This window comes from Diachasma alloeum, unplaced genomic scaffold, assembly GCF_001412515.2.
Source record: "Diachasma alloeum isolate Michigan unplaced genomic scaffold, Dall2.0 Dall_scaffold_00338, whole genome shotgun sequence".
Classification (NCBI taxonomy): Eukaryota; Metazoa; Arthropoda; class Insecta; order Hymenoptera; family Braconidae; genus Diachasma; species Diachasma alloeum.
In genome coordinates, this window is record NW_021680477.1 from 439,368 (window position 1) to 449,797 (window position 10,430).

Sequence of the window (10,430 nt, forward strand, 5' to 3'; positions counted from 1 at the left end):
TCTGAACTACTTGGATATCCTCAAGTGGAATTGATCGTGAATTCTTGAGGAGTCATAATGTTCATCCTCAAATTTCTCAAGTTATAATGAATTCCGTAGAAAAGTTGGATGTCATTAAAAGGCCTCGGGAGTAACGAAACGACAACTGAACATTTCTGAGTCCATCCGACGATCTCAAGAATTTTTGAAAACGTTTTTTTAATAATTTACGACGTTTTTGGAAATAATGAGAATAAGATTTTTTTTTTAATATAAAACACAGTTTTTATTTTACCTTTCATCGTGATCGAGTAGTGTTGGCGTACTGGAGGCCTTGATACGTCGCTGAGTGCGACTAATCTCCGTAGCACGTCGTCTCTCCATATTTCGAGGGATTGATTGGTGTCCAGGTGAAGGCTGAAAAGATAAGAATGAAAATAATAGTAAACACGTAATATAATAGTGAACGTGACACTTGGGATGTGAGAAATTATTGGGTTATTTATATACATTTTCAGGGAACGATCGCTTATTTTCAGTTAATTTCAGGGATTTTTTCACTCTTAATTCTAATTTTAGAGATTTTTTTCACTAGACTTCAGAAAAAAAAAATCATTTAGCCTACATTGCTAGAAAATTAAGCAGAAATTTCGAGTAAGAAGTACTGAAATTTTAAATGACGACTGATTAACATTAAATTTTAATGCATTTTGTTCCTGACAAATTAATTTCCTGAAATATCTGACGAAATTGTAATTTTCAAAACTGTAAAAATGCAGGCAACTACTGTTGTAAATTTTCAATCAATTGAGAAGTTAATAAAAATATGAAGATGTGAATTCCAGTGAATTTTCAAGACAAAAATTTTTTTTTTCAATCCCACGAACTCTTTCATATTAAATTAATTTGATATCAACAACATAAACATTCATAATTCAAATGCAGCTCAACAATGCAAATCCAAAAATTTTTTACTATGTGAACGATTTAATCTCGAGATAACTGACATGAATGAATCTAAAGCAATCATCGAGGAAATTTCCTTCACTTCACCAAACAACAAAAAAACTCATGATCCACCCATAATTGTTCTCTAATTTTAATGCTCTTCAGATGAATCCTCTCGAGCACTGCCTCAGCCCTGCGCTTCATATTGCCATTTCATCGAAGAATACAATTAACACAAAAATCTGAAGATCGCGAATAAACATCTCAGAATGCCCCGCACTTAAACCATTAAATTTAAAAGAAGATGGACATTTCACTGAATTTATGATCGACCACTCGACGCGATTTTCACGGATATTGCAGGTGACACGCAATTTCAATTCGCTCCTGCTGGCGAGTACATTCCTCCGAATTACGTATTCAGGACTGGTTTATCATGATACAGCGCTAAATAGTGGATTACTGGGGGTAATGTACTGTGGCTGTGTAAACAGTGACTTGTATACGACGATTGTACCGTCAGGGGTTCAATTCAATGATGTACCACTCGTCTCGGCGTGAAATATAAATACCGTCGAAGATAGCGTGTAAACAATGAACTTGGAATCATCAATTATCGAGGGAACTGCTGTAGCGGGAGACTGAGGGAATTCTCTTCCGACTGAGGGGCCATAAGTCGGGGAAAAACACAGTCAGGAGTGGAGAGATTGACGACGAAGTCGTAACAATCCCATCGGGATCACTATTGTGTGGCCAATGTTCTTCGCTCAAGTCCCTGGGATATTGCGAGAATGGAATTTTCGGGTGCATGTTGTACCGCGAGGGGAATTCTTACGAGGAATTTTCGGGGTGATTTGTGGGGGGGATTATGGAGATCACGTGAAACTACGGTAAACTTACAGAACCAGGAGCAGTCCTCGGTGAAGACGGTGCATCAGGATGCAGGGTATTGGGGCTCGGTGTTGACCTCCTCGAGCCGTCGTTCCTGTGCCAAGTTGCGGTCGTCGTCTGCAGACTCGTTTCCCTAATCAACAGAGAAACGTGGAGAACGTGATTACTTATGAAACAGTATGATTAATTCACGAGACAAAATGGGAGTGAGTGTGACTTGCAGAGGGATTAATTACCAGAACTTTCGTGCTATCTACGCGGGAGCATTTGCCGGAGCACGAGGAGTGTTTCACTATCAGCGAGAGTTATTAGAGACGGTGAATTCAGGGGAAATTATGAGGACTATCAATTAATTGAAGAAGCAACATATGCATTCTGCGTTATTCATTAATTATTTTTTACACATTTTATTCAAACTCAAACTCAAGTTCAGGTTTGATTTTTATTTGCGCTTTCATTCGAATAAAATAAATTGTTGCTAAATAAATGAATTGTTTATTTGATTCTAATGGAGGATTTATTTATTTGGAATGAATGAATTATTGATGTCAAATAATTTAAGCATTTAGATTTAAATAAATGGATGAGTTTATCTATTTTCAATAACAATATTGCTGGAATGATAGCAAAATTTTTAATAGAAAATTTTATTTGATTCATATAATTGAAAATTAATGCGACCTTGATTGAAAAGAAGAGAAAACTCCATAGATCAGTTGTAGAACAGCAAAAATCAACAATTAAAAAAAATATCCCTAAGAACCGAAATTTGCTCAAAAGATGAAATAATTGTAACAAAAATTCATTAAATTAAAACTGTGGATTTCAGTTCAATCATTGCATAAAAATAAATAGAAATCATGATAACTCAAGTAAACATTTAAATCGTCAATTAATCTAAAATAATTAATTAATCAATTAATTGTGTTCTGCGCCAAATTACGAGTTTCCATCTCCCTGCTGTTGAAAAATTCAGAAATTCACAAACTCACAAACCCCGAGAGGAAAAAAATCGTAGAGTCGCCCTCTCTATTTTAATTAATCCGACATTAATTAAGAGAGAATTGAAAATTCCGTAAATTAATTCACGAAAAAAAAATTTACGTAATTGAAAAACCAAAATTTTCTGAATTTAAGAACCGAAATTTGCTAAAAAAATAGGATAATTGTTACAAAAATTCTTGAAACGAAAAAAAATAATATCAAAAATATCTGGTGCATTTCTTTATAGGAAATTCAACATTTTATAGAAAAATCATTGGAAACTGTGGATTTCAGCTCAATCATTGCCTAAAAATAAATAGAAATCATGATAACTCAAGTAACCATTTAAATCGTCAATTAATCTAAAATAATTAATTAATCAATTAATTGTGTTCTGCGCCAAATTACGAGTTCCCATCTCCCTGCTGTTGAAAAATTCACAAATCCACAAACTCACAAACCCCGCGAGGAAAAAAATCGTAGGGTCGCCCTCTCTAAATCGAGATCGTCGGCGCGAGAATTACCATTTGCAAAAGGTCATCGAGCAGTGTTGCTCGGAGAAATCTCGCATTAAACCAAAGTTTCTGTTTACATCCACAGCATTGCAACCCCTCCCCCTTCTGCACATTGCTTCACACTCATTTTTTGTTCACATCAGAGGTGACCCAATTGCCGAACGCCCAAGGCGATAAAATGCGCCTCTGACATTTTTAAAATTTGCTAATTTTCACGGTCGACGAGTGCGACCATTGTCAGGCGCATTAATTTTCCACTTCGCTGGAAAACCCGGAGATAAAATCCATAACCGTATGTATTCCGCTTCACTTAATATATTTCAATGCGCGCACGAGGGAAAGGTCGAGTTTGTGATTTCAGTGTTTGCTGGTGTTCCATTATACGTGAGAGAACTCGTTATAGGAGCCCTCGTGTATCGTTTCCAATCCAAGAAGATTATTATTTCAATTATTTTCGATTCAAACGAGGGGAGCTTATTGGGACAGTTTTTTTTTCGTTGTTTTCCAAGTCAGGCTCTCGTTTCGCAGTGTTTGGGAGGCTGCCAATCTAAAAATCAATTGACTCTTGAGAGCGAAAAAATTGCGGGCTCCGCGCGATTTAATATTCGAGGGACAAACATTGGTTAATTAATGATCAAATGTCTTGATTGCGCCAGGTGTAAACAGGGCTATCTCGGGGGGTTCGAAGAGTCGCGGGATCTCCTTCTGTTCCACATTCGCGAAAAATTCACGAGCAATTCCACTTCGGTTTTTTAACCCTCCAGTTATCGCCCTGCGGTCTGACCGCCGCCGTTTTTATTATTTTCACGATATCTCTAGAAATGTGATGAATTACGCTCTCCCTATTTCCGAGTTCCTCAAATGATATATCCTGATGAGATTAAACACGGCAGGGTTGCCCTGCACTGACAATTTTTTTCTCAATTCAGTAGACGAAGTGGTAAAGCGGTTCAGGTCGACTCATCTCCCAGTTGAGTTTTTGAGGAATATTTCGGAATCTAAGGGAGATGACGAAATTTTCGTAATTACATTTTTTGTGGCTCTTAGTCGGCTCTGCAGAAAAGGTTATAACAAAAATTTTGCTATCTCCTTTAGATTCCGAGATATTCATTGAAATCTGGTCAATAGCGAGAATGAGCGCAGCGTTCACCGCGCGACCACTCTGGCAGCGGAAATTTGACGAGCGCTGTTGCCGACCCTCGTGGTAGTACCCGGCAGCGTGTGCGGAGTGGGGGGTCGCTGGCCGGTGATATGTTTATAGTGTCGTATGGCTCTGGCAACGCTGCGCTCGAGAATGTACGGACGGCGCAGCGCGACCAAGACGTTCGGCGAAGACGTGCGACTACAGGAGGATTAAATTGTCATTTCCATTTCGGTTATTCAGATTTTCACGTTCAGAAAACGTTCATGTCAAATTTAAGTTTTAAAATAGAATGAAGTAATGTTGATTATGGCCTTAATTTGAGGAATTTTCCAGACGAACGTTTTTCCTTCTGAAGAATTCCCGATGATTCCACTTGTGATTTACAAATGCATGCGCAGCAATGAGCGGACACTTTGGTAACTCAAAACCGAGTGAATACGTGCTCAAACTCCGAGTGAAAATCGATCTGTAAATTTCAAGTCGCCACACGATCAAAATCCATCACTGCGATTGGATTCTGTATCGACGCGGCTTATCCGTAAGAGCATGTACCGCGTCCATTTCACTGTGCGCTGGCACGAGGAGGGAATAACACTCACGATAGCCATGATGTATCTCTCTGTCCTATAAAACCGGCGTTCTATCCATGCAGTCCTCACTTACAGAATTATTCCGGCGCGTTCTATAAAACTTGTCAAGACCTTTACTCACGGAATCGTATCGACCCGATAGAATAATAATAGATGTGGTCTTGAATTCATTCTACGGGCATCGGGTGGGTCACGATTCAATACTTTTCCACTGTGTGTAGCTCTCTTTGGGGAAAAGTATGCTAGATATTTTTTTTGTATTATTGTAATCAAAATAATAGATGTCCCGGCGAGTGAAAGCTGTAGAAATTGTTTCATTTGAACTCTGAAAATTTACGAACGCGAATAATAAGATAATTCAGTGAATTGTGGGTTTTATGATTTTGATAATCGGCATTTCGTGGACAATTTCGTTTTTAAAAGTGTGAGCAAAGCGAAATTAATTTTCAATATGTGACACTTTTACCGAAATTTCAGCAAATCTTGCAATGAAAAATTATTATTTGAAAATTTCTGTTTTAATTTTCACATTAAGTGAAATTTCGTGTTTCAATTCTGTTTCAATTCTACTTGAATCTATTTTAATTCATTTGCATTTACAGCTGAAACTTGAAATTTTATGAGAAATGAAGGTAAAAGTGAGGATAGAAATTATTTCATTTGAAGATAGGGGAGGGTGGGGTAAAATGGACACTTGCTTTTTTTATAATGTTAATGGCGGGTTGAATTGTTGATGAAATGGAATATTTTTTTGTCAAGGAGACAATTCTTTCTCTTTGCGATGAGCCCAAACTGATCTCAATTGATAAATCTGTTTCTGCGTTATAAATATTTTTTAAAAAGTCAAAAGTGTCTATTTTACCCCACTCACCCCTACAAAAATTTCCAAACATGCATAATAAGACAATTCAGTGAATTAAGGGTCTTATGATTTTGAGAATATGATTCTGGCGAATAATCCTCTAGTTTTGTCATATAAATTCGCTATTTTGTCCATATTTTGCACCAAAGAAACACTTCTTCACCGAAATATAACTCTTGAGAACGACTATTTTCACATCGTAAAACTCGATAATAAGATGGAGAAATTATCTGTTCGAGAGAGAAGAAAAAGGCAGCAGGTGGAAAGTAAAGAACTTTACTGAAAATCCAAGCACGTCCGGTGGTTCGAAAGCAGCAGCTGCCGATGGGCGAGCAGCCGGAAAGTGCTCGCAACCACCACTTTTGGCTCACAAGAACGAGAAATAAAATCTCAAGGGACAGAGAGCGACTCGCAAGGTTTTTGTGATCTCCCTAAATTGATCCTCTAAAATCAGGAAAAATCCACTGATATCTGAAGAAATTTTGGCATTGGAAATTCACCATTTGATTAAAAAATCAATGAGAACTGTGAATTTCAGCTCAGCTTCAGCTCAAAAATTATTCCATAAAAATCTATAGAAATCAGGAATAGGTGAATATTCATGTTTTGATGGAAAATTAGGCAAATTGGGGAAATCTCGTCTTCGTGCTGTTCAAAAATTCGCAGTTTCATTATTTTTCTCCTTAAATCGGAATAAATGCCTCTTTCATGATAATTGCTACTAGAATATCCATGAAGTTTCAATTTTTTCTAACAGTTTGGACTGGGAAATTCCTATCAAGTGATAATTCCGCTGATATTTCAACCAAATTCGGCATTAAAAATTCACAATTTGATTAAAAAACTAATTATAACTGTGAATTTTAGCTTAATTATTCCATGAAAATGAATACAAATCAGGAGAAAAGTACAGAACTTTACTGAAAGCAGCAGCTGCCGATGGGCGAATGGCCGGAAAGTGCTCGCAACCACCACTTTTGGCTCACAAGAACGAGAAATAAAATCTCAAGGGCCAGAGAGCGCAACTCGCAAGGTTTTTGTCCTCTCGCTAAATCGGTCATCTAAAATCAGGGAAATTAGCTGGAGTACGTCGGCTCATGCCAACGAGCCTCGATATTAGATATCCTTTTCATCTCTCTAAACGTCCGGTAAACCCTCGTCTACAAAAGAGCCAGATAGGCATTTTGGAGCTGCTGCAGACAGCTGTCGCGTGGCAGGGCTACACAACGCATCTCCCAGCTGTTATTTCCCTCTTCAACTCCGCCCTCTCCTCGTTATTCACCTCCTCGACAATTTATACCTTTTTTCTCTCGTCTCTCCACCGTGATTTCTACTGTGCAACCTGATACACCGACACCTGCCTGGCACACGTGGTCGATTTTCGTTTTGTGAATGTAATAAGAAATTGTAACAAGCTCATGGTTTTTTATTCTTGTTTTTTTACTGTTCATTGCTGATTTTATTTCACTTTCGTGTAGTCGATCTCCACCCAAGACGTGAATTCCAACAGAGAATTGTATGATTTTTATTAATTTCTTCTTTTTTTTCTCGAAATTTTCTTATAAAGGATCAATCGAATTTCATGAAGTTTTTTATGAATAACATAGACTTTAATAAGCTTTATTCATTGGCGCCAATTAAAGTTTAATTTTCCATACAGATTAGAAAAAATCGATATTGTTCCAAAAAACGATTTTTCAACGATCACTGAATAAATTGCCATCAAAATGGAATTGGTTCATGGCTCAAAAAATTGATAACAATATCCTCTTGATTCTATCTGAATACGATGGGGTGCGCACAATTCGTTGTTGAGTTACAGCACATTGTTTATGCGATTTGAAAGAGAAAATCGGTTTCTTCATGATTACTGAAAGAATCATCAGTAATAGCAATTATATTTTATTGTATTATTTCTTCTCTTGCAGCAAAACATCGCTTTTCGTGATTATTGTTACCTTAACAGTCCATTAATGATTGAATTTCATTTTCATTCAGACAATCCATCTCCAAGAAGTAAATTCCAGCAATAAATTACGTGATTAATTAACAAAAAATGTTTAATGTCGATTTTAATGCATTGATTCATGCATTAATTATAATTGTTATTCTCTCAATTCATTTGTTGTTGATTTCTTCTGAACAATCTACCTTTAAGCGAACTAATTTATTAATTCAATTAATGGTGATGTCAACGAATTTAATGAGCTTGTTCTCAAGATAAAAGTAGATTTAGACGTTCGCAATTACACGAGATAATCGGAAAACCCTCGAATGACCGTTTCACACGTTGCACACGTCTTGCTATGCGCTCATCGTGGCATCACTCCGACTGTCGTGGTCCGGAGAATATTTACGGACATCGGAGACGCATTCCTGAGATGTCCCAAGGCATGAGACAACCGCGGTTAGTGAGCAAAATCGCATGTATGGTGTTACGCGCGCTGAGTATGTAGGTGTATGGAGATTGTCCCGGACATTCCGGGTATTTTCGAACGTTTTCCCACATTCAAGAGAATCTTCGCATAGTTTATAACACTGGGAAAATTTTTTCGGCACTATTACTCGCTTCTTATTTTTTGTTATTGCTTTAATTTTCGAGTAGGTGAATTATTCGTTGGGGAATAAATCCCGTGAGGGCTCAGGTATAGGAAAATATTTGTTGAGGGAGGGTAGGGTAAAATGGACACTAGACTTTTATAAATTATTCGTAACTCAGAAACAAATGTATCAATAGAGCTCAGTTTTGACTCATCACAAAGGGAAAGAATTGCTCTTTGTATTGAAAAAAAATTATTAAATTTCATCAGCATTTCAACCCGTCACTAATATTTTTAAAGAAGTCAAAAGTGTCCATTTTACCCCAACCTTCCCTAATTTCGAGAAATTGAAATATTTTCAGTGAAATTAATGAGAAAATTTTGAATGGAAAGTTTTTTTTGATTGAAATTCAGTGACAGAATTTTTCTGGAACACGAGGAAAATTCTGTCTGAAATGAAGGGGGAAGTGAGGGTGGAAATTGTTTGAAGTAATATGAATAAACTGCAGATGAGTCGTTGAGTGTAAGGAGGAAAAATAAATTCAAAAGGGCGAAAAAAGGTATTCATCATCGCCGATTCAGCACAAACTCAAACAGAATGGTCATATGCGTGTTAACTTTGGTTTAGAATTTATCTCGTATTTTAATATTTAAAATTCAAGCTGTTTATACTACTTTAGTTTGAGTTTAGAAGAATTTCCAAACGTGAATGATAAGATGATTCAGTGAATTATGGGTGCTTTTGACGCAATCCCAAATTAATTTTCAACAAGCGAGACTTCCACTGAAATTTCATAACTTGTCATTGAAAAATCATAATTTGATGAGAAAATCAATGGAAACTGTAGATTTTCGTTAAATTATCCAATTGAATTTATAAAAATTCGGAAAATTCAAATAAGTTTGAAATTTCTGTTTTCATTCTGTTTGAAACTACTTGAATTCACTTAAATTTACAGCTGACACTCGGAATTCGATACGAAATGAAGGTAGAAGTGAGGGTAAAATATTTACATTTGAACATACAAAAATTGCCAAACATGAATAATAAAACGATTCAGTGCATTAAGAATCTGCATTCTATGCACAATTTCTTTTGTAACAGTGTGAGCGATTCTAAATTTACTTTGAACAAGTGAACACTTCCACTGAAATTTCAGCAAATCTTGTCATTGAAAAATCACGATTTGATGAGAAAGTCAATGAGAACTGTAGATTTTCGTTAAATTATTCAACTGAATTTATAAAAATTTGGAAAATTCAAGTAAGTTTGAAATTTATGTCATAATTCTGTTTGAAACCATTTGAATTCACTTGAATTTCCATCTGAACCTCGGAATGTCACACGAAATGGATGTAAAAAAGATTCGTTTGAACATACAAAAAATTCCAAACACGAATAATCAAATAATTCAGTGAATTACGGTTCTCACATCGAACCTCATGTTCAATTAAATGAGAAATTTCCAAACGAAAAGTTTTATTTGATTTAAATACAATGCCAGAATTTCTCCGAGACACGATCAAAATTCTAAACTAAAATTTCAAAGACGATTTCACCGAAAAATAAAATTCCAAAAGTACTTTGATGTCCTGAAATCGAAAGATGTTTCTCGTAGATAACTGAAAGCCGCCTGTGGCCGGTTCTCCGTTAGAACCACTGTTCGACTCCCCACAGTAAAAGCAGAATGATGGAAGGGCCAGCGCAACATTTTTGGCTAGCAACCAGTTTTCAAGTGCACCGGCACCGCCAGCGTGGCCCTTTTCATTTCCCTTCTCTTTATGCCGTGAGACCCACAGACCTCACACCAACCGAAACTCTACCCAGGACAATGGCGCTCGACCGGATGCCACCGGTATGAAATCAAATGAAACTCCAATTTCATTGATAAACCCCTCCTCCCGTATTCTTCCAGCGAAATTATTTGAATAATGCATTGCAGTGCTATTGTTGCGTTAAAGACATTCAACTTTTTT

At 36.6% G+C, this 10,430-nt stretch overlaps 1 protein-coding gene across 1 annotated transcript in view; it reads right to left on the bottom strand.

Annotated features, from left to right (window-relative positions):
• Positions 1 to 270: 270 nt before the first annotated feature.
• LOC107040521 (mucin-12) overlaps positions 271 to 10,430 on the bottom strand; it is a 29,269-nt gene continuing 19,109 nt past the window's right edge. The window contains exons 5-6 of the mRNA XM_015260640.1: positions 1,828 to 1,951; positions 271 to 396 (exon numbers count right to left, since the gene is read on the bottom strand). Of these exons, the coding sequence (XP_015116126.1) occupies positions 271 to 396; positions 1,828 to 1,951 (250 nt within the window). The remainder of the gene's footprint in view (positions 397 to 1,827; positions 1,952 to 10,430) is intronic.